The sequence below is a fragment of the Theropithecus gelada genome, chromosome 16 (assembly GCF_003255815.1).
Source record: "Theropithecus gelada isolate Dixy chromosome 16, Tgel_1.0, whole genome shotgun sequence".
NCBI lineage: Eukaryota > Metazoa > Chordata > Mammalia > Primates > Cercopithecidae > Theropithecus > Theropithecus gelada.
Genome location: NC_037684.1, coordinates 21,968,053 through 21,992,114, shown reverse-complemented (window position 1 = coordinate 21,992,114; position 24,062 = coordinate 21,968,053). Strand labels below are relative to the sequence as shown.

Genomic DNA, 24,062 nt, shown 5'->3' with positions numbered 1-24,062 from the left:
GTCTTCCCCCCATCTCTGATGAGTGTTTTCAGAGTAATAATCACCTGTGGAGTAGGAGGGGTATCCCACACATTTTTAATGAACCCAGATTAATGAGATGTCACCAAGATGATTTCTTTTTTTTACTTTAAAATGAAGTTTCTTTTGTTTCAGAGCCTTTGATTCAGAAGATCTTTATGAACAGAGACGGCTGCATGTCAATGATGCTCAGAAATGCCTTGATCACATACAGTGGTTCACATGGGTCCTGGGCTAAGCTGTCACTTTTTACAACTATGCCTCAGGAAGTAGGCAGTCCTCCTATTCTAAAAATCAAAATAGGATAATAATGATATGTCCTTTTATTTGTAAATAGTGACTTGCAAAGTACTTTGAGCTTGATAAACCACTTTAAATGCTTCATTTATTTTTTTAAAGATGCCATCTCTGATTTTACTTCATGTCCATCCTATTTATTTATCAAATATTTATTGAGTGCCTATTACCATTCTAAACATTAGGAACACAGCAGTGAGAAAAGGAAGACAATGCCCCTGTTATTGCAGAACTTTCTTTTTTTAAAATAAAAGACTTTTGTAAGACTTTTTTTTCCCCAAAAAAAAGACTTAAATTTTTTTTTTTTAATGACAGGGTCTCACTCTCTCCTAGGCTGGAGTGCAGTGGCATGATCATAGTTCACTGCAGCCTTGAACACTTGGGCTCAAGCAATCTTCCCACCTCAGTACCCTTGAGTAGCTGAGACTACAGGTGAATGTCACCACACCCAGTTAATTTTTTGTTGTTGTTGTTTGGTAGAGACAAGATCTTGGTATGTTACCCAGGCTGGTCTTGAACTCCTGGGGTCAAGTGATCCCTGCCTTAGCCTTCACAATTTCTGGGATAATAGGTGTGGGCCACAGTGCTGGACCTTTAAATACTTTTTATTTTGAAATAATTTTGATTTGTAAGAAGAGTTAAGATAGTACAGTAAGTTTGCATATAACTTTCATCCATCTTCCCTTAATTTTTTTATTATTGAAACTAAGAAGTTAACATTGGCACAACACTCTGAATTAAATTAGAGACTATATTCAGATTCTACTACTTTTTCTGCTATTGCCCCTTTTCTGTTGCAGGATCCAATCCAGGATCTCACATACAATTAGTTGTCATCTCTATTCAGTCTCCTCCAATCTGCGATAGATCCTCAGTCTTTCCTTGCTTTTCATGATCTTCACACTTTTGATGGGTACTTATCAGATATTTTGTAGAATGTCTCTCAGTTCATGTTTGTCTGATGCTCTCTTACAATTATTCTGGGCTTATGGATTTTTGGATACATATCACAGAGGGAAAGTGCCCTTCTCATCACATCAGAGGTACCCAATATCCACATGATGCCCCTGGTGCAGTTAGCTTTGATCACTTGGCCCAGGTGGTGTCTGCCAGGTTCCTTCTCTGTGAAGATATTATTTTCCCTTTCCATTTGCTTTTCTTTGGAAGCAAGTTACAAAGTCCTGCCCACCACACTAAAGAGGAGGAGAATTAGCAGAGCTTGCTCTTTAGTGAAAGGAGATAGAGAATAATGAAGTAAATAAGCACAAAAAATTATCAATGAATGATCAGTTTTGAGCAGAGAATCAAAACGAAGTAATGTGATTGTGAGTGACTGGGTGGTTATGGACAGTTTCAGTTGTCCCAAATAATAAGGAGTTGGCCATGAAAAGACCAGGGGGAGGAGTGTGCTAGAGAGAAGGAACAGCTTCCAGTGCAGGAGCAAACTTGGCATGATCAGGCTATGCCTCTCCCCTGTTCAAAACCCTCCAATGAATCCCATTCCACCAGACGGAAAGCCACAGTCCCAACACTGGCCCACACAATCTGCACAGTCTGTCCCCCATTCCACCTCTGGCCCCACTGACCACCTTGCTATTCCTCAAACATACCAAGCACACTCCATACTTAGGCCTTGGTGCCGGCAGCTCCTTATGGAGAAACTATTCTCCTATTTACCCTCATGGTCATCTCCCTCATTTCTCTAAGGTTTTATTCAATGTCATCTTTTCAGATGCTTAATCTTTTTTTTTTTTTTTCCTGTATCACCACACACACATACACACAAACACGCACACACACAAACAGACACACAGTGAGTGAGTAGGTGCCCCAGCCCCTAGAAGTATTGGCACATGGGTTAGAGGGAAGCCCATTGCATGTGGACTTTTCATACGGGCTTGGAAACTTTCTTAAGCTTACTGGCCCTGCTTGAAAAGCCAACAGGCAACTGTGACTCTTTAGCATCCATCTCCTTAAGGTTGTTTATTTTTTCTGACAGTTATCACTGCCAGGTTGACAAACAATCAATTGCTTTGCTCCGTGCTTTAGACACTGCCTAAATTTCAGGTATTAGCAAATTCTGCTGCTCCCTCTTCATTTGCTGGTGACTAAAGAGGCACATGCATCATGCCTCACACCAGCTGGCATGAGCTGTATGATATCATATAGTTTCTACTAAACCTCATAAATCTCTGTGTTCGCTAATGAAGTGGATGTGGATATTGAGGTCGCATTTCTTTTCAGAGAAAATAAAAGGCAAGTCAATCCACATGGTCAGATAAAGGGAAATAAGTCTTGAATAGGAATCTCTCCTAAATGGCCAATGAATCAGCACAGAAAATAAATCAGCGAGGCGTAAGTTAGTACCACTATAATTCTCATTTTACAGATGAGTAAACTGAGGCAGGGAGTGGTAAATAACTTTCCTAAGGATAGTACCAGGAGCAGAGCCAAGAATCAAGTCCAAGCAATCTGGATGTGCCATAATCCCCTGGCAGTGGCTTAGTGTGGAGGACTCCTATTGCAGACAGTGCCTTCTCCTAGCACAACATGAGCAAAGAGAGACTACAAATATCTCCTTACTAGAATGGAAGTTCCCCGAGGGCAAGAATTATGAATTACTCCTAACTGAACCTAGAGATTGGCAAAATAATTCACACAGTAGGAACTCAGGTATCTGTGAGGAATAAATATTATTCATCATACAGAGTTTTGGATTATTCATTATTTTGGATTAGTCATTCTTCTGTTTCCTTGATGAGGAAGGCAAAGACACTGCTCAGACTGTAATGCAGGAATCTATTTTCCTGAGTTGGATTCCTTTTCTACACCTTTTGGGTATTATTTCCTCACAGAAATGTTTTGTAAATCTGGTCAGAAAATCAACAGGGACTTAACGGAGGTTAAAGGAATTAACGTGTATTTGCAATAAAGCGAGTCACACTGCAGCTAAGAAAGTAGTGGTTTTGTAAATTCAACCCTGACCCAGCTCTGAACTCAAGCAAACATTCTTTTTCCTTTAGAAAAGAAATCAAATGCATGCCAGTATGAAAAAAAAAAAGCATCTTCCATATTAAAGGTCCACTGTAACTAAACTTTTAATTACAACAAGCACAAAAATTAAACAATATAACCTGCAATGTTGATCAAGCTTAACCTCTGCCCAAGAAAGCTGTGTGTTTCTAACCTGTTGACATTTTTCAAAACATTAATAATGGGAAAACTATCCCAGTGGGGATATCTTGGACTTAAATATTCAAAAGGTTTTTGTAAAGTGTCCTACATCTGGGACTCTTAAAAAGATAAATCAACGCAGGGATTAAAAAAAAAAAAGTGCTTGGGTTGTTTTACTACCTTGGAAGGGACCAATACTAAATACAGCTGTTATAGACCAATCTCCTCTGCCCGGATAAGATGGTCCCTGACTGGGCGTGGACAACAGGGAGCTAGGAAGATTGGCTGCACAGGACGGTGCACACCTAACAGGCTCCACATCAACAAAGGGAAATGGGGTTGGGCACAGTGGCTCATGCCTGTAATCCCAGCACTTTGGGAATCCAAGGCGGGTAGATCATGAGGTCAAGAGATGGAGACCATCGTGGCCAACATGGTGAAACCCCATCTCTACTAAAAATACAAAAATTAGCTGGGCGTGGTGGCGCATGCCTAGTCTCAGCTACTCTGGAGGCTGAGGCAGGGGAATCACTTGAACCCGAGAGGCAGAGACTGTAGTGAGCAGAGATTGCGCCACTGCACTCCAGCCTGGTGACAGGGCAAGACTCTGTCTCAAGAAAAAAAGGGAAATGGATCCTGGTCAATGAGTAATCTGGAACAATATAAATGATTCTTTTTGCTCTGAGTTCTAGAAACTGACAGGGAGATAAGAGATGAGGACATATCTGAAGGACCATTATGTTAGAAAACTTCCTTCTTTGGTGGTGGGGGTAGTCCTTGTTTTAAGTATTCTGTCCCTATGTTAGACCACATACCTAAAGTCTGCATTTTTAAAGTCTATGACATCTCATCAGCCTACTACTGGAAAACACAGAGAGGGAAGGGGCTGGAAAAAAAAAATTTTGTTTTTTTTTTTGAGACAGGGTGTCACTCTGTTGCCCAGGCTGGAGTGTGGTGGCAAGATCTTGGCTCATTACAACCTCCGCCTCCCGGTTTCAAGCGATTCTTGTGCCTCAGCCTCCTGAGTAGCTGTGATTACAGACACCCACCACCATACCGGGCTGGGTTTTCAGTAGAGACAGGGTTTCACCATGTTGACGAGGCTGATCTCGAACTCCTGGCCTCAAGTGATTTACCTGCCTCAGCCTCCCAAAGTGCTAGTACTCTGTGCCAGATCTGCTTAGGTTCTTTATCTCATACTAACTCATTTTATCCCAACAGCAGCCCTTTGAGGTTAACATTATTGTTATTATTATTAGTTATTATTATTATTACCATTCTTCTCACTTGGGAAGAGCCTAGATAATTTATCAGAAGGCACATAGTAGGTGGCAGAGCTGTCATTCAAATGTGTTTGCTTGAAGCTAATGGTAACGCCTGAGCAACTCATCTGAGCCCACCCTGTGATTTTTGCATTGACTGGCAGAAAGGAAGGAGAGGGAGAACAATGTTAGCAGCCAGGAAGATGAGTCACATGGCTGTGATGTGCCACTGATGTCCCTGTGATGAGATTGTTGTGACACTCAATTACAAGATGCTAAATTCTTTGAGTGTACATTATGGATTGCTTACAGTTATTCTTTCTATTAATGGGTGATACTCCTGTTTGTCTGGGATGCTTTTATCCTATTGCAGCTATGTTCATGCTTCTCTTTCAAGATCCTGCTTATGTCAGAAAGCCTTCTCCATCCCCCTGATTTGAGTCGGATGTGTCAACAGCACTTGAGCTTGTGAATTTTGTCAGGCTGATCTGAATAGAAATGTCTATCTTCCCCACTGTGGCAGACATCTTTTAGGGTGTCTGTATAACTGACAGTGTCTGCCTTCTCCAGATAACTGTTCTCCCCACCATATAGGCAGGTAACCAAGACCTATTTATCTACATGACCTCATCCCAGATGGATAGCTGATTGGGTCAGAGAGGACATCAGATACTTTCTGGGAAAATCGAATTTCTTCTTTGAAGAATTTGGAATTGGGATAAAGAGTAAGCCAGCTAGTCAGTACAAGAAGGTCTTGCACCAAAGGAGCATAAACTTGGGAGCTGAAGTGGGACCATTTCTACCCTCTATATACACAGAGAATAATAATAATAAAAAAAGACAGCTCCTGGGGAGAACTGAGAATAAAGGCCATCATGCAGAGATGAGCAATGGAGGAGGAGTGAGTTCCCGGCTCATGACCTTGTTTCAGTTTTGGCTTCCAGTTCCTTCATTTGCCCAGTTACCCTTGAGTTCTACGACATATCCCAAAAGTCTTCTAGGAAATCTCCCTTTTAACTTAATCCCATTTGAGTGCGTTTCTGTTACTCACACCCCAAAGCACTTTACCTAAGATGCTGTCAGGAACTAGAGCCCCTAGAGGACAGTGGCAGGATTTGTTCTTGGGGGCAGTCCTGAGCTAGCACAGTTCCTGGCTTAGTTATATGAATTTTTGTTGAATTTTACTAACTTGATATAGTTTTTCTATCTATGAGATAGAGATAACACTACCTGGTCCTCCCCAAATTGCCATCTGCTCCAGGAAATTAAATGAATTGAAACGAAGGGCTGGCTGGTTCCATTGAAAGCTGTGCTTTGCCTCTCGCTGTTGTTCCGCCTTGTTTCCAGTTTGAGAAGGCAGGGAGGCTGGGAAGCTGAAAAGCACTTAGCAGACAGGGAACAGCAGGAGAAAGTGACAAGCGAGACAGGGTTTGAATGGGGCTTGTTTTGTTTTGAGTGCTTTGGAATCAACTTGTTCTTTAATTAAGGGGGAAATATCACCCTCCAGCTAGTAAAGGCACCCCTAAGAAAATTAAAATAATGTAAATCAAGCTAAATGAATACTCCAGAAGCAGCACTAGAGCTTTGTAGGATTGAGTGTTTGGATGCCCCTGAGGTTTTAAAAGCAAAGCCTGCAACTGCTTTTTGGAGCAGAAACACTCTCCCTTTTGTCTGATGGCAAAGGAGGCTAAATGCCGACACCAGTAGGATTCATGGAGGAGTTGTAGGTGACAGAATCGTCTTGCTGTTTCGGCTCTCTAAAGACCAGAATTGAAATAAAAACTAAGTAGATGATGCTGATAATTCCTGGGGTTGCTTCCTAGGGGTGCTCAATGCAGAGAAATCATTTAACTTGTAATTAATTATACAAAGCAAAATGGTTCAAGGGGAACCTAGAGTTTCTAGTAAAATACCTTATTAACCACAGGGGAGTTTTACCTGGGAGGTGCAAAATGACTGAGGTATGACGGTGTGTCTGTGTGTGTGTGTGAGTGTGTGCAAGCTACTAGTATGGTAGTGGCAGGAGCAGGAGGTTCAATATTTCCAGCATCATAACAAGAAAAGGTCACACATCCAAGTGTGCAGAAGAATCTGAGCTTTAATTTTTGATGTTACATCAAATGACTTAATTTCCCAAGATTTTACCTTAAAGGAGGTATGAGGGTGGTTACAAAGTGTCTACTCAATCTTTGGCAGTTGTGGTGGTGGGGTCCAATGTAACACAAAGAATTTATCACACATCAATGTTTCTGACTCTCAAGATAGCACCATGACTCCTTAGTGAATGGTTTATACGTGATGACAAACTTATGCAAGGATATTTTACTTCCATAGGCCTCTTGGTGCTGGAAGAGCTGCTCTAGTCCTTTCATTTCTGGATGAAAGGAAAGAGATCTGGAGAGATTAAGTGGCTCGCCAAAGGTCACCTAGTCCTAGGGTGAGCATATATGATTCATTGTGCAAACTGGAGCACTTCTGAAGGTGAAAGGAGGTACTGTAGTATTACAGTGATACCAGGACTTAACTGGTGTCAAACTGGACTGTTCAGGCAAGGCAGGGAAGGTGATCATCCTGTCTAGACAGCTCAGGGCTTTGCTTCAAACTCACAAGGAATGAGGAATATTCTATTTGCGAGTCTTTGCCAAGAATAAACTGCCAGCTGGGGGCGGGGAAGGGCACCACCTGGAGGCCAGGAATGGGAGGGCGCTTCTTGCAGGACCTCAAGCTGATGGGTTTTCTCCACAATTCAGTGCGGTTAGCAGGGGCTTGACTGTCTTCTGCAGGCCTGAGTGAGTGTTTTAGTCCATTTATCAGAATATCTGAGATGGGGTAAGTGAAAAAGAGCAGAAATTTATTTTTCACCGTTCTGGAGGCTGGGGAGTCCAAGATCAACACACCAGCAGGCTCAGTTCTCTGGTGGAGGCTGCATCCTCCAGAGGGGAGGAATGCTGTGTCATCCAATGGTGGAAGGCAGAAGGGAAAGAAGGAGGAGCCTTTTTCTCCTGGTAGCCCTACAGCAGGGAGCCTTGACACTGATAAGAAAACAGCACTCAGAAGGGCCCCTGACTCATCTTCTTAGAATAAGGGTGTCAGGAACTAACTCACAACTGCTCATGTAATTTTTCAGAATTTTACTTTCTGCATGGGTGCTACTCTGGATTCTTGTTAGATGGGGATGGAGGATAGAAATGCTGACCTTGTATATATACAGCATGGAATATTACACAGCCATAAGAAAGAACAGAATCATGTCTTTTGCAGTAACATGGATGCAGCTGGAGGTCATTACCCTAAGTGAATTAATATAGGAACAGAAAATCAAATACTGCATGTTCTCACTCATAAGTGGGAGCTAAACGTTGGATACTCAATGGCACCAACAGACACTGAGGACTACTGGAGGGGTAGGGAGAGAGGGAAGCAAGAGTTGAAGAACTGACTGGTGGGTACTATGCTCAGTACCCGGGTGATGGGATCATTCGTATCCCAAACCTCAGCATCACAAGATATACCCAAGCAACAAACCTGACCATGTACCCCCACCTCAAATCTAAAATAAAAGTTGAAATTATTAAAAAAAAATGTGAACCACAGGTGATGCATCTTGAAGAAGCATGTCATTGCTAATAAAAACAACAATTTTTGAGCACTCATTCTGTGCAAGGAACTATTCTGAACACTTTTTATACATTGATCCCCTGAATCCATACAACTACTCTATGAAGTGAAACTGTTCTGTCTCCTGATTGTGCTGATGGTCATGCAAATCTATATACCTGTTAAACTTCAGAGAATTTTACGCCAAAATAAAAAAGTTAATTCTACTGTATAACTTAAAAAAAAAAAACAAAGAAAAAAAGACTATATACTGTATAAGTCCATGGATTGAAATTCAGGAAAGGCAAAACTCTAGTGATTGCAGATCAGTGATTGTCAGGGGCTAGGGTAGGAGGGAAGGACTGCAGAAGAACACAGAAACTTTTTGGGTGGATAGAAATGTTCTACACCATTGTGGTCATGGTTACACAATTATGTATTTGTGAAAAAGCATCATAGTGTACAGTTTAAATTCTTGAATTTTTCTTTTTGCAAACTATACCTCGACAAAGCTGGGGAAAACCACCCTATAGAATGGACATCACTCATATTTGTCTCATTAATAAGGAAATTGAGGCACAAGGAGGTTGAATAAATTGCCTAGGGTCACAGCTGATAGAGCCAGGATTCAAATACAGGAATGAATAACTCCACCAATTTTCACTTTCACAATTAACAGCTGCTCATGCAAGTAGGTCATAGTCCTTAACCTGGGTCATGGGAACACATTAGCCCTAAAGAGGCAGCTGCAACAGGCAGGAAATGTTTGACCCCCACAGAGGACCTTACAGAAATAGCAGCTGTTCTGGGGTGGCCATTTGAGTCCACACACAATTAGTCTTTCCCAAAGCAGACACAATTATTTGATTTGAAAAACTGGTGCCGGGATGCTAAGTTCTGATGCAGATATCTAGTGGCCCCTGGGCCTTCCCCTATTTCCTGGCTGAGAGTGTGATTTAAAACCTCCTGGCTAAGCTCATTTTGCCAAATAGCTCCTGCAGGATTCATTTCCAAGGCTGAGTCCAGAAATTTCTAGCTCAGCAAATAGATCCAAAGCGAGATAATGAATTCACCCAAGCTACCTCTGAGATTAAGGAATACGGTATCTTGTGCTCTGCAGAGGCAAATAGATGTGTTTATACACAAATTTACAGATAAACAATGCCTTGCTTGTTATAAAGAAGACAGAAAAAATATAACTGTACATCTGTGGGTAACTTCCCAGTAGCTGTCCGTCTGGGAGGGGAAAGTGAATGAAGCCACGGTCCTCCGCAGGAACACAGAATGATGCTGTGTCATATTTCACACTGCTGCTGTACTACTTGGAGAAATAGGCTCCTGTCTCACTTTACAGCTAGAAACATCAGTTCTTAAGGCTGATGTAGAACTGAGAGGAACTGGAAGATCATCTCAGGTAACAGAATCAGGCACTTATGATTAGAAGAATGGACTTACCCAGGATCAAGTAGCTACTTAGTGGCAGAGCCAGAGAGGTAAGGTGACTGTCTAAGGTCACTCAGTGCATAGCTGGAGTCAGAGACCCGGTTCTCTTCCCTGGACCAACCATGAAACTGAAAGCAGGTTCTTTAACCTCTCGAGGTTGCCATTCCTTGAATATAAAATGGTACTAATGAGTGCTAGCTCACAAGCTTACTGTGAGGACCGGGTGTGATAAGGCGTTAAGCACAATGCCTGAGACAAAGTACATGCTCAATAAGTTACAGCTGATAGTAGAAGTCGTTTTAGTTCACTGTGATTATGCTAATGTATCTTATCTTTGGTTTGGACTAGATGAGTTCTAAGGTGAACCTTAGAACTTAGTCATTGGCTAGCCAATAACTGACTTGTACAGCACTTTATGGCTTAAAAAGCCCTATCACAGAAGAGTTTGCTTTGCATTGCACAATTACCCTATTATATATATATTATGTATTTATTATATATAGTATATATTATATATATGGCTATATATATTGTGTATATATATATAAAATACATATATGGCTCGCTTTTTTTTTTTTTTTTTTTTTTTTTTTTTCTTTTTTTTTTTTTTTATTTTTTTTAAAATATTTAAAATTTTTTTTTTTTTTTTTTTTTTTTTCATTTACATCAGGTATAACTCCCAATGCAATCCCTCCCCCCGCCCCCCTCCCCATGATAGGCCCCGGTGTGTGATGTTCCCCCTCCCGAGTCCAAGTGATCTCATTGTTCAGTTCCCACCTATGAGTGAGAACATGCGGTGTTTGGTTTTCTGTTCTTGTGATAGTTTGCTAAGAATGATGGATTCCAGCTGCATCCATGTCCCTACAAAGGACGCAAACTCATCCTTTTTTATGGCTGCATAGTATTCCATGGTGTATATATGCCACATTTTCTTAATCCAATCTGTCACTGATGGACATTTGGGTTGATTCCAAGTCTTTGCTATTGTGAATAGTGCTGCAATAAACATACGTGTGCATGTGTCTTTATAGCAGCATNTGATGGTAGTTTCTTTTGCTGTGCAGAAGCTCTTTAGTTTAATGAGATCCCATTTGTTAATTTTGGCTTTTGCTGTATGGCTCGCTTTTTGAATCTTGGGATTTGACAGAATTCTAAATTTTATTTAAAAAATTAAAAATCCCCAATTAAGAGTCAGGAAACTTGGGTTCTGGTCCTAATTCTACCGCTAAATCTCCGTGACCTTGGGCAGGTCTCTTGCCCTTTCTGGCATTTGATTTTTCCTTTGTACATACAGGGGGTGCGCTGGAAGAGATGGCCTCAAAAGTTCCTCCCTCTGACACTGTCACTTTAGGTGGACACTTGGAGTAGACTTGTCCTTTCCAAGTCCAGGTCTATGTCTGGAAATGAGAGATGTGACCTTTCACAGAACCTCTACAAATTTTCATCGGCCATTGATAGTATCAGAGTCCCAATGAATATAGGTCATTCTTATTTAACACGTCCTTTTCATATATATATATATATATACACACACATATATATGTAATATATATTTATCTATTATACGGTAATATATATATATATATAGAACCAGCATGATTAGCCCCATTTCCCAGTTTAAAAGACTCAAAAAGGCAAAGTGGTTTACTGAATTCTGCCTTTTCCAAGATCACGCAGCTAGTAAGTGGCAGAGAGGAGTGTTGAAGTCAGATCTTCTAAGTCAAAATGTTGCCCTCTGTCCGGTGGCCCAAGTGTCCAACTCTCAGGCCAGTGTTCTTCCCCTTAGTGTGTTTGTCCCTGCTTCCCTACAGCCCCCCTTCCAGGCCAAGCCAACCATTGCTCTTGGAGTCTGCCTCTCACCAGCAGATCCACTGAATAATCATGAGAGTAACCCTACTGTTGCCCTTTTTACTGCGGAGATGGGGATAGATTTATAGAACTGACTCTGGCTGGTATTTAGGAATGGATAATTACCTTCACTTACTATATCCTAGGCTGCTTTGGCTAAATATTTACTGCCCAGAATTCTGCCCTTTCCAACCAATTCTGAACACAGGCATGGCACAGGCAACAAAGTGGCATAATTCATTTGGGGCAACCATAAATCTAAGGCTTCCACCAGAAATGATGCGAAAAAATTAATGGAACATGAAATCAAGTAAATGGAAGTGAGTACGGTAATTAGTTCATATTTTAATCCTCAGGTCTGTTTATTATCTGTCAACTGGGCGAGCAATTAAGTTGGCACTATTGAAATGATTAGCTTTGTTTCAGCAAAAGTTTATCGATATGTCAGTGCAAATGAATCCGGGGGTTTTAAATGGCTTTATTTTGAATTGTAGAGCAGCACATCCATGGAGCAGCTAGACATTGAATGATTTAATTTAGCAATATTATTATCTAGATTACTTATATTTAATATCACTGAACTGTTCTGGAGGGTTATTGGGGAACATGGGCGGGGGAAATTTAAACTGCACAAAAGCATTGCTTCTGTTCTTAGGTTCTTAATGCAGTAGTATGATTGCCTTTTCATATTGAGACCAAGGAAGAATCTTTAAGATAGTGTATTTTAGTTTTCCAATCTTTAATTCTCACGTTTATCTCAATCAGGCACTATTATGGCTTGCTCTCACATTGGTGGTCTTTTCTCAGGGGTGATTTGGTGATTTCTAGATCCATTTCCTCATGGATGCTCATCATGGCTTATGTTTTGTAAAATAATCTGCCAATGTCTTTGCCATTTTGAGGCTGACTCTATAAATGCCCTTGTGATGGGGCTGTGCTCACAAATGCAGGAAATCTGATTCTCAGGCTCTATTTGCTCTATGAGGTGACTAAACCAGGTGACCTAAAAAGGCTTTTTGAATCTTGGGATTTGACAGAATTCTAAATTTTATTTAAAAAATTAAAAATCTCCAATTAAGAGTCAGGAAACTTGGGTTCTGGTCCTAATTCTACCACTAAATCTCCGTGACCTTGGGCAGGTCTCTTGCCCTTTCTGACATTTGATTTTTCCCTTGTACCTACAGGGGGTGCGCTGGAAGAGATGGCCTCAAAAGTTCCTCCCTCTGACACTGTCTCTTGAGGTGGACATTTGGAGTAGACTTGTCCTTTCCAAGTCCAGGTCTATGTCTGGAAATGAGAGATGTGACCTTTCACAGAACCTCTACAAATTTTCATCGGCCATTGAGAGTATCAGAGTCCCAATGAATATAGGTCATTCTTATTTAACCCCTCCTTTTCCAATTGATTTGATTCCTGTGGCGTTGGAAATGAGTTAAAAAACACAGCCAGTTCATGGAAGTGTGGTGAACGGTACTCATGCCTGTAACTGCAGTGTCATTGGTTACTAAATAAATGAAGGTCTCATTCAACACTTGTAAAATGATAGCCATGGTCTCCATGGTGACAGGTCTGAGGCAGAACCCTGATCAAATTCCAGTTAATGCCTGTCTTTAATATTGTCTTTTGTAATGTAACACCTCCCTCCTTGCTTCCGATGAAACATCAGCAGAGAGATCAGAGTCAAGTGGAGGAGGATGGTGGCTGTCATATGCCATCCTGGGGGTCCAGGCCAGAGTTATGATGCAGATTAGGCTGGAGTCAATGGGATAATGAGTTGACTGCAGGAGGCTGTCTTCTAATGCAATGCCCTCTCTCTCAGGCTGCACTAGTGGTCTAATACTGGCAATTCAGGAACTGCTGACTTGATTGGGCTGTGCTTTCCCAGAAGTAATTATAAAAATGTCCAGAGGGAGAACTTCCTCTCCTTAGATCAGAGTCATCATCTGCTTGCTGATATCGCTGTAATGTGCCATACCACCATCTGAGCTTCTGCCTCTGTTTGCTTTGCTTCTCCAAGGCCAGTTTGCTCACTCTGGTGGGACTGGCTCTTGGAATCTAGAAATTTGACGTCTAGCATTGGCAAAGCTCCTTAGTCTGATCCTAGGCATAATTCCAGGGCTGAAATGAGGAATCTAAATGAATTTTTCTGGTACACAGACTCTCAATTGTTCCATTATTTCTCCCAGGTACTCCGAATTTACGTTCCTTGTATTTGTGAATAATTTAACATAAAAAATTCTAGAACCTCTGTTAATATTGACAACTTTATTAGGTTTGCCATTATGACTACACAATTTAATTCATGATATATTGGGCATAATTTGGATACTTTGAAAGCTACATTCTTAAATTATCTTCATTTACTCATTTAATCTCTACTCAGCAATATGTACCCGGTGCCCATTATGTGTATGGGGAGATATTTAAAAAGTACAACATACTCTGCGACTGTAGGGAGTTAACAGTCTGATTGGAAAGACAGGATCCTCTACTATACTGTAGGCTCCTTACAGGCAGGCACTATGGCCTATCAGTCTTTGAATTTCCCTACCAATCTAGGGCCCAGAGCAGATGAGTAATCATTCGTATTGGGCTTATGGATAAACTGTGGGCTACATTAGGTAGTGTTACAAATCAGAAGACCTGAGTTAAGTCCAATCTTGGTTATTTATTGCCTGCATGGTCTTGGGCCTTTGTTTCCCCAAGAAGGTAGTAACATTGAGAGCAACCTCCTTGAGGTTTATGATCAAATGGGAGAATTTCTGTCCCTGTGCTTTGGAATTTATTCAGAGTAAAAACTAAAGTCCATACAAAGTGCCTGTAGAGAGGACCTGCGTGGTCTGCAGCAGCCTCTGGCCATGCTCTGACCTCTCTGACCTCCTTCCCCATCACTCACACATGTGCCCATGCTGCTTCTCCTCTTCCTTGCATGCTCACAGCTCCCTCCCACTTCAAAACCATGGTACTTGCGATTGCCTCTGCCTGGAATTTCCTTCCCCAGACATCTCCCTAGAAACCTCACAAATGTCATCTTCTCATTGAGGCCTATCCTGGCCACGCTATTTAAACCTGTAGCTCACTCCTTCCACTCCTCATTCTCTGATCTCTCTTGTTTTGCTTTAGTTCTGTCTCTGTAGCATTTATAATATTCTAAATTGACATGTACATTTACTCATTTATTATGTTATTATTTATTATCTGTCTCCCCCCGCTAGACTATAAGCACCTTACAGGTAGACATTTTTATTTGTTTTATTCACTGTAGCATATAATAGACACTCAATCAATATTTGTTAACTGGATGAATGAATGAAGGTAAACCACAAAGCATGAACAGTGGCCAAGTGTTGGCAGTGAGATTCTGCAGCCACCTATGGGCACGACTGGGTGAGTTCTAGATTGTGCTACACAGTAATTAATTCAAGTCTATGCCCTGTACTTCCAATGGCTCTTAAATCGCTCCAGGGTAGCACTTAAATTGTTCAATCCTTTTGTGTCCTTTACCACATTTAAGATAGGGCTAGGTGGGTGCCTTCTAAATACATTTTGAATTTCTCAAAGCAGATTTCTTTACCAGAGAAATTCCAGAACACGTCTTAGTAGTAACTGCAGACTGAACCACTCTTCCTCTTTTACTGTTTCTAATGGAATTTAATGCTTTGGGTAGCCTTCATTTAAATGCTCCATCTTCAAGTTAAATGGGGCTGTATATTTCCTGTATAGTCAATGGATGCAACGTCAGAATTTCAGGGGAAAAAGGCCTATAAGATTTTTGTTCCTGGGACACAAATGGCTGACTGAATTGTTGACTGCACAAACACCACTTAAGCACTGACTGTATGTCAGGCCCTGTGCTAGGTGCCTGGCATGCAAAGATGAATAGATCTTGTCCTTAAGAGGTTTACCAAGGTATTTATTCCCTCATTCAGCAAATATTTATTGACTATCCTCACGTTCAGACAATGTATGACATGCTGGGAACACAGCAATAATCAGTATAAAATTCTGAATGTATAAAACCATAGTATAAAACCATAGAATGACTATGGTTCCAATAGAAGTGAGATTAAACAGTTACAAGACCCACAGTGATGGGCAATATAATAGATTGGGGTCAGCTAAAAAGTCCAGGTAGTAAATATTTTGGCTTCTGCAAGCTGCATATGGTCAGTCAGTTTCTCTCTTTTTAATAGCATCCTTTAAAAATGTAAACCATTCTTAGCTCCTGGGCTGGACTTGGCCCACAGGGTATGGTTTGTAAACCCCTATAATAGATGAATACACAGGATCCTCTGGAAGTCAATGGGAGGCAGCACCTTCCTGTCTGGGAGGAGAGTAAGGGGCTTGGGAAGCTACGATGGGGGACTGGTGGATGGGGGAAGGGAGATGGGGCTGGCATTCAGAGTAGAGGGAGCAGCTTTACCATGGCATATAAGTAGCGCTTCCATATGTATTGTCCATGTACCTGTCCTTAAACATCCCAATCCTCATTCCCTCTCAATCTCCAATTGTGTCAACAGACCATCTCTACCAGGAGGTCGTGGCAGAGCAGGAAAGTGCTAATTACATTGCCTGAGCACTCCTCACAAGCCATTCAATACCTAATGGGGCCCTGGCTCTCAAGGATGTTCTCCTCAGCACTTTTCATACCCTAGCACACTTCAGGACAATTTGATGTTAGTTGCTTATTCCTACAAATTTGTGTTGCTTTAGTGAAACCAGCCTCTCAAGGATGCAAATAATTGATTCCTGGAAGAGGACAAGGCCTGCATTTTCTGTTGTTTAGTTTCAGTTGTTGGTTCTGAGATAATTGTTTTCTCTTTTCTGATTCAGAGCCACTGAGAGAGAGAGAGAGAGAGAGAGAGAGAGAAAGTGAGAGAAAGCCCCATATTTTACATATGACTTCAATTCTCCCCTTTTAATTAAACACATCCTATCTATATCACCATAGCAACAGCTATGGACTCTTCCCTCTCTCAGATGTGTTTTGAGCAGGATCAGAGATTCCAGAGGCTGAGATCTAGCAAGGTCAAGGTGTTTCTACCTTGCTTTCAGAGGGAGCAGCAAGTGGGTCAGGTTGCACAGCTGTTCACCCCTTCTTCCCTTATGCTATCCAGAGAGAGCTATTTCATAATCCCCTTCTGGAATAAGCTTCAGATATAATCCATATTATGTGGTATTATCAATATACATATCCCTCAATAGACTTTACACATCTGTGGGCAGAAGCTACACTCTGGCCCATGCCTAGCTCGGAGCCTACCACATGGCGGAAGCACAAGAGCGTGTGAAGAGTGGATGAAATTAACAGGAGGAATTGGCTGTAGATCTTGCATGAAGTGGCTGGTACAATTCTCAGTGTACCCCTCTGCCCCCTTGAAAAGAAGAACTAAAGGAAGGATTTTTAAATGACCTTGTCCAATGTATCCCAAATCAGGAAGATTCTTCTTCTCTAGCCCCACTACTGCAGTGGAATCCAAGCCATGATTCTCTTCAAACATTATTTTTTACCTGGCTAATGTATTTTCTTCTTTTCATAAATACCCTACTTTATACTGGACATTAACCATTTAGACATGATTAGCAAGCTAAGGGTCTTACTTATTAAAAAGTTAATTTTTCCTTCTTAAAGAAATTGAGACATTTGAATCCCTGAATATGCTCATTTATCACCAACCCCCAACAAGGAATCCAGGAGTTCTCTGTGTAGGACATGAGTAATTTTCATAAAAATGCAGTTGCTGACTGTGTCATACATCCACGCAGCTTTATAAAACAAAGCAAATGATTACCATCAATTACAATAACCTCACTAGACAAGACTGCAATTAATCTACAGCTCTTCAGATAACGACTGTTGCACTGTGCCAAGGAAAATGCCTGGCATTAATTGACTTATCACGATCAGCAATGATAGATAGGGCAGATGGCAATGTGATTATTCACTGTCAACAAAATAAACACATGCTTTCTCGCTAGAAGTGTCTACTTGGGTCCTCTCAAAGGATAGCCAAAAATAGAGGCCAAAGGTGGCTTTGAAGGTAGCACAAAATAAAAATTAAGTTAACCAGATTCGTGCAATCAACCCACATAACAAACCTGCACGTGTACACTTTAATCTATAATAAAAGTTGAAATTCGTTTTTAAAAAAGTTAACCTTCAGGGTGAGATATATTGACTTTTACTGAGGCTAATCCTCAGTAGAATACAATTTAAGGAAATTTCTATAAGAAAATCACGGATTGGCATGGTGGCTCACGCCTGTAATCTCAGCACTTCGGGAGGCTGAGGTGGGCAGATCACTTGAGGTCAGGAGTTCAAGACCAGCCTGGCCAATAGTGAAACCCCATCTCTACTTAAAAAATAATTTAAAAAAAATTCTCCAGGCATGGTGGTGCACACCTGTAATCTCAGCTACTAGAGAGGCTGAGGCAGGAGAATTGTTTGAACCCAGGAGGCAGAGGTAACCCAGGAGGCAGTGAACCAAGATCATGGCACTGCACTTCAGCCTGGTGGCAGAGCGAGACTCCATCTCAAAAAAACAAAAAAAAAAACAACAAAAAAAAAAACAAAACAAACTTACGAATTGTATAAAATTTCAGCATCAGAAGATACATTAAAACTGACAGTTTCCCTTGCTCATTTGAGTGTGAGTCACTTTTATGGAGTCACCAAATTCTGTTCAGTGCTTAATAACTCCAGTAATGGGGCTGGGTGCAGTGGATCACACCTATAATCCTAGCACTTTGGGAGGCCAAGACAAAAGAATTGCTTTAGCCCAGGAGTTAGAAGTTACAGTGAACTGTGATGGTGCTACCACTGTACTTCAGCCTGTGTAACAGAGTAAGACTCTTTCTCTCAAAATAAATAAATAAATAATAAATAAATACATAAATAAAATAATTCCAGTAATAGGAAGTCACAATTTTCAGAGGGAAACTCATTTCATCAGTGTATCATTTTCATCATTAGAACACATATGTAGCTGAATTCCATCTATATGTAGCTTCCACCCATTGGCCATAGGTATCTTCCCTTAGGCTACATAGAAGATGCCAAACTCTTGTTGCTCGCTGAAATCCTTAAATGGGATCTCAAAGGTCAATTGCTTATCGCACTACTTTGCATATAACATTGTTTTGGGGACTCTGAAATTCTGGTCTCTTGCACCTAAACCCATACCAGTTCGTCCATAGACCCCTGACATTGAGAGGTTTGGAAAGAAATGTGATTCGATGAATGCATCTACCCAGGGCAAGGTATAATTATAACTATGCTGAGGCCAGTGCTCAAGCCTACATTGAAGCAGTGGATGTGTGTGTGTGACCACCCTACTTGGGAAGCTGTTTTCCAAGTCTCATCAGTCTAGACAGCACCCAGCCTTGCCATTTCCAGGGGACAATTACCAAAGTGTGCTCCTTCCCCACCTTTTATGCAGTGTGATTTTGTTGATTAAGTCCCCTTGGTTTAGAAAACTGGGATAATTCAGGCGGAATTTCACCTAAAATTGGCATAGTGATTACTAAACAAAATTTCTTGGGGAAAGTTTTACAAATGTACAAACCGGGACCCTATATCCTGCGACTCTGATTCAGTTGGTTTTGGGAAGGACTGAGAGGAAAGTATTTTGACAAGGCTTCCCAGTTCATTGTGATTTGCAACCCTGCTTACATGCTTTCTTCACTCATTGCTTTCTTCACTGGGAACACATAATAATGTACCATTGTGGAAATACTTCACAAACCTAATCGTCAGACTCTCCTGGGAACTTTTTAAATGCAAATTCTTTGGTGTACCTGATACCTGTGGTCTGGGGTAGGTCTAGGAAAATTCATACACTAAGAGATCAAATTACTATATGTTTCCCTTAGGGATTTTGGAAGCACTCATTTACTCTAAAATTGTGGTTCATGTATAAGTTACAAAGCACCCTTACCATATACTGAAGAAACAAGTGTCAGTAAAGAATAATACAATGTAAAGATTTTAGCCTACTGAACGTCTACATTTTATCAATTATTCATTTAAAAATTATTTCTACTCTGAGGCAGTGCTGTGATAGGTGCTGGAATATGACAGGATATGGGGGAGAAAAAGAAATAACGGAAAAGAAAAAAATGAGCAAGTAAGCCAATGGATAAAAGAATTACAAACCTTAAAATAACTTAAGAGCAAGAATTCATCTAATTTTGAATATTCTCTAATTCAGACTGGAAGTACCCAGTTATGCTCAAATTCTGAGTTTCTGTCCTGCTTTCACTGTATTTCTTGTTGTACTCTAGTTCAGAATCTGCAACTTGGGAGCCTGGCATTACAATGCCTTTGGCAGACATCCCTAATGAATCCTAGCATTTTTTTCTCTACAGATCCAGGAGGGAGATCCATCCTACAGCTCAACCCTATTGTCTATACAGTCATTATTAATAGATCACAGATAAAATGCTAGATGAAATCTTCATGCAGCTTCTCCAGCACACACTGCCCTGACATGCCTCGGGGCTTTTGCTCACACTAGCCCTCATTTCCTGCTTTATCATTGTTGTTTATCAATCATTGAATACTTTCAGTGTTCTTACATCTGGAATCCCACTTAATTTTTAAAATAACCTCTAGAGGTATCTAAACTGTGCCTTAGAAGGCTAAAGTAACATCCCAAGATCACACAGTGCGTATCAAAGCGAGACTACAAAACTCAGGTCACTGGACTCCAAAGCTGATGGTCTTAAAATTGTTCTTCATTGCCTCTCTTTACAGCCCAGTTCAAAGGGCACCTTCTCTGTGAAGCTTCTCCTGACCCCTTCAAGCAAAATTTGTCACTTCTTCCTTTGAGTTTGCCAGGGCCTTTGTACATCCCCATTACAGCATGACATTATACTTTAATGACTTGAATATAGCACTCTTTGAGTTCCTCTGTGGTAGGAGCCTTTCTTTTTTTTAATCTCTGTATCCCTGGTAACTAGATGAGTGCCTAGACAGGCTCTTATTGATGCATTTTGAATGCACATTAAAATCTGGCTGCTGGACTCATTAAGATTGTGGGTCTGTTTCCTAGTGCTTGGCCTTAACACCCTAAAAACAAGGCCAGATTTATACATGATCTTTAAAAAAATGAAAAGACCACATGCGATACATATTTTTGTAATTTCAAAGCCTTCCTGACATCAGTTATTGAGGACTCTTAAACAGAAACCTAGTTACAGGGCATTTAGGGTCTAAGGACCCCTGATCTCTAATTCATAAACGCCCTCCACTATAATGTAAAAGAGATCAAATTACCTATACCCTGCTTGTGAAGTGTCACACCACAGATGACAACTGTTTAAACCATAGCTTTTGTCCTATAAATGAAACTGTGGTTGGGCTCTCTGCTGTGGCTTGAGTTCTGTCTGGGTTGATGGTGGCACACAGTGACATTTCCATTTTGCAGAAACTCAGGAAACCTATTGAGTTGCCTGACACTTATTTTATGGTATGTTATAGTTTTATGCAAATATGACTCATTATATTCAAAAGAAAAGTTATGGAATCTGTGCTATCATATGTGACACATGAGAGGCTGATCACCCAGATAGGTGTAAGTAAAGACGTATTATATATATAAGGTGAGGGTTTGGGGTTGAAATAATGCTCTAGAAATATCATTGGGCATGAGTCTCAAGAGAGCCACACCAGTGTCTCAGAAAGAAAGAGTTAGTTTTATTGTAGCCTTCCCTGGAAAATACTAGAAGCTTGTTATTGACTTTGATGCCAATTTGCAAAAGACAGATGGAGAAAGAAGGCATGGGTCTTCTCATTTCATAGATTAGGGAAAATCTCTTTGTTATGTCATCCCATCTTGGATATAAACAGGCACCCAATCTTGTACGTTGACATTTAAACTTAGTACTTTGACAGACTAACATACCTCCCCAGAGAAGGCCTGTCCATTGAGGAGGTGCTCCGACCCTTGGCTGTCCTCACTCCCAAAGTGTAGTCGGATCTCCTCCAGCCGGTGGCTGTACGTCATGGGCCCTCCAGATATGTTGACCAAGTGCTCCTTGTCCAGGCGAAGGGATACATGTCTTCCAGTGTTGTACATGGTCCCACTGACCTGCAAGGCAATTAGAAACAGGTCAAGCAAGGCCCTCCTTCTTCTATGCCTCCCCAAACCCAGCATGGTGCTTGGATCAACGCCTTTTGCTTCCTCTTGATGGGAAGATGGGCTAAATCCACATGTGGAGTAGGGAGTGGCAGCTGCCCCAGAGGGTATATGTGGGATCTATGGTAATTTCTATGAGGCATAAACCACATGATGGCTTAGGAATTTGAGGTAAGAACTCACAGGAGACTTCACCAATTGTGACTAATATTTTGTGCGTTGCATCTTATAAAAAATGAACTTGTCCTTCTTACTGTAAGTGTTTGGAATGGAAAGATACTGCAAGAGTTCTAAATCTCAGCTGAGAAATTGGAGAAGGCAGTTAGTAAGGGGTGAGATACTAGAAGGCCAAATGAGACAGGGAAGAGAAAATGAGTGAACAGAAGCAGACGCTCGTGGGAGATGGAAAGCCTAGGTCTGAATTCTCAAGCGTCCTATATGGTGTGTCTTGGTTAGTTCCTTTTCCTGCCCTGCAACCAGACATTGCACAGAATCCTCATAGCTTGTGGGCCTCAAGTGTTAAACTAAAGGGATTCACTCAAGTTTCCAGTTTCACAGATTCCTAGACTTACTCCTTATTCCTGATTCCATCTTGCTCCAGCCCCTCCAAACTGCTAACATGACTGCTGGGCATTCGTTTTCCTTCTTTCTTTTCTTGTTGGGCCTTGATGTTCAGGTTCATCTTCCTGACTGTGACCTTAGCACTTCTCAACAACAATTGATTCTAGAACACTCTTTCCCATCTGAAACTCTACTTTCCTACTCTCTTGGGTTGGCTTAGCTTTGGGAGTAGGATCTAGAGCTTAGGGGAGACATTGAATGAGTCTGGAAGGCGTGTTTCTGGGTTACAGGAGGCTGAACTACTTGGATTTTCTTCCTACTTACTCTGACTTCTTTGGCCAAGCCTTCAGCCCTAGTGATTCCTGAAGGGCTTCCTGTAACTTCTGATACCTTCATTAGATGTGGTTTTCATATATATGCTCTATAGCGCTATCATTTTCCTGCCCCCCTTCCACCTTTCTGACACTGGTGTTGTGAATGAGTAGCTCTTGGGTTGTTCACCGTGGCAGAGACCATAATGCTCACCAAATACTCCAGTGACTCATTTTGTTTCCTGCTACCTTACTGTAGAATGGAGCCCATGTGACTGGTGGGGGCCATGGGCTGGGAGGGGTCATGACAAGTGTCACTTCCAGGTTGAAATAGTGGATTCCCTAGACTCACCTTCCCCTGGTACATCGACCAACGACATTATATGGAAATGGCAATGTGGTGCAGCTACTGCATGGAGCTCATGTCAGGCTCGGCCTCTAGAGATTACGTGCAGTTTACAAAAATGACAGGAATTCTTCCCCTCCCTATAACTACGCTCCCAACAATGTGACTTTGTAATTGCTGTCATCTAGATAAGATGCTATTTCTCTACGTCGAGTCTGGGCTGGCCTTGTCACTTACTTTGGCCAACAGCATGTGCTACACACAATATGATAGTCTTGAGAGTAGACCTTGAGGGCACGCATGTTTCTTCATCTCTTCCTGGAGCCGTGAACTACCATGCAAATGAGCCTGGGCTAGCCCGCTGGAGGATGGGACCACAGTGAGGAGAGCCATTCCAGGAGAGGCTGTCTAGACTGGCTATTCTGTGACTGATCCACTAGCTGACTGGCCCAGCTGAGATCAGCTTAGCCTGGCCCAGATCAGAAATGCCCACTGACCACAGGCTTGGAGCTAAAAAATTATTTAAGTCTCTAAAGTTTGGGGTGGTTTGTTATGCAGCAAAAGGGAGCTGATATACACTAAGTCAGTCATCTTCTTTCTCCTATGAAATCTGGAACTATCAACAGAGACTACTGAGTTTCTGAACTGCAAGGTCGCCTGGTACCAACCATACTGTTAAGCAGAGAAAGTCAGATCAGAGAGAGGGGACTGAGGCAGATGTCCCAACATTGACAGAGGAGACCACACACTGGGGAAGAGGGGAGGGAATGGGGAGAATAACTACTTAGCTTCAGATGTCTTTGTGTCTCTTTGATCTAGTTCCTTCTAGAGGCCCGAACTGTACTTTGTAATATTCTACGCCTTACCAACACATTTTTTAACCTCAAGTTATCTTTTCCTTGCAACCAAATGATCCATGCCAATGACTTCACTCCTGTTCTCCAGGCTCAAATAAATGTCTATTTAATTAGTGTGAGATAATCAGAAGTTGTCTTCTTTTTATTTCCCATAACTTCCTTTGCAGTGCAATAGCTCAAGACAGATTTGTGTTTGACATGACTTCCAT

The 24,062-nt window shown here is 41.4% G+C and overlaps 1 protein-coding gene across 3 annotated transcripts in view; it reads right to left on the bottom strand.

Moving 5' to 3' along the window:
• CA10 (carbonic anhydrase 10) overlaps positions 1-24,062 on the bottom strand; it is a 533,205-nt gene that overhangs the window by 94,544 nt on the left and 414,599 nt on the right. For all 3 annotated transcript variants that reach the window (XM_025361853.1, XM_025361852.1, XM_025361851.1), the window contains exon 5: positions 21,545-21,730. In XM_025361853.1, coding sequence (XP_025217638.1) covers positions 21,545-21,730 — 186 coding nt within the window. The remainder of the gene's footprint in view (positions 1-21,544; positions 21,731-24,062) is intronic.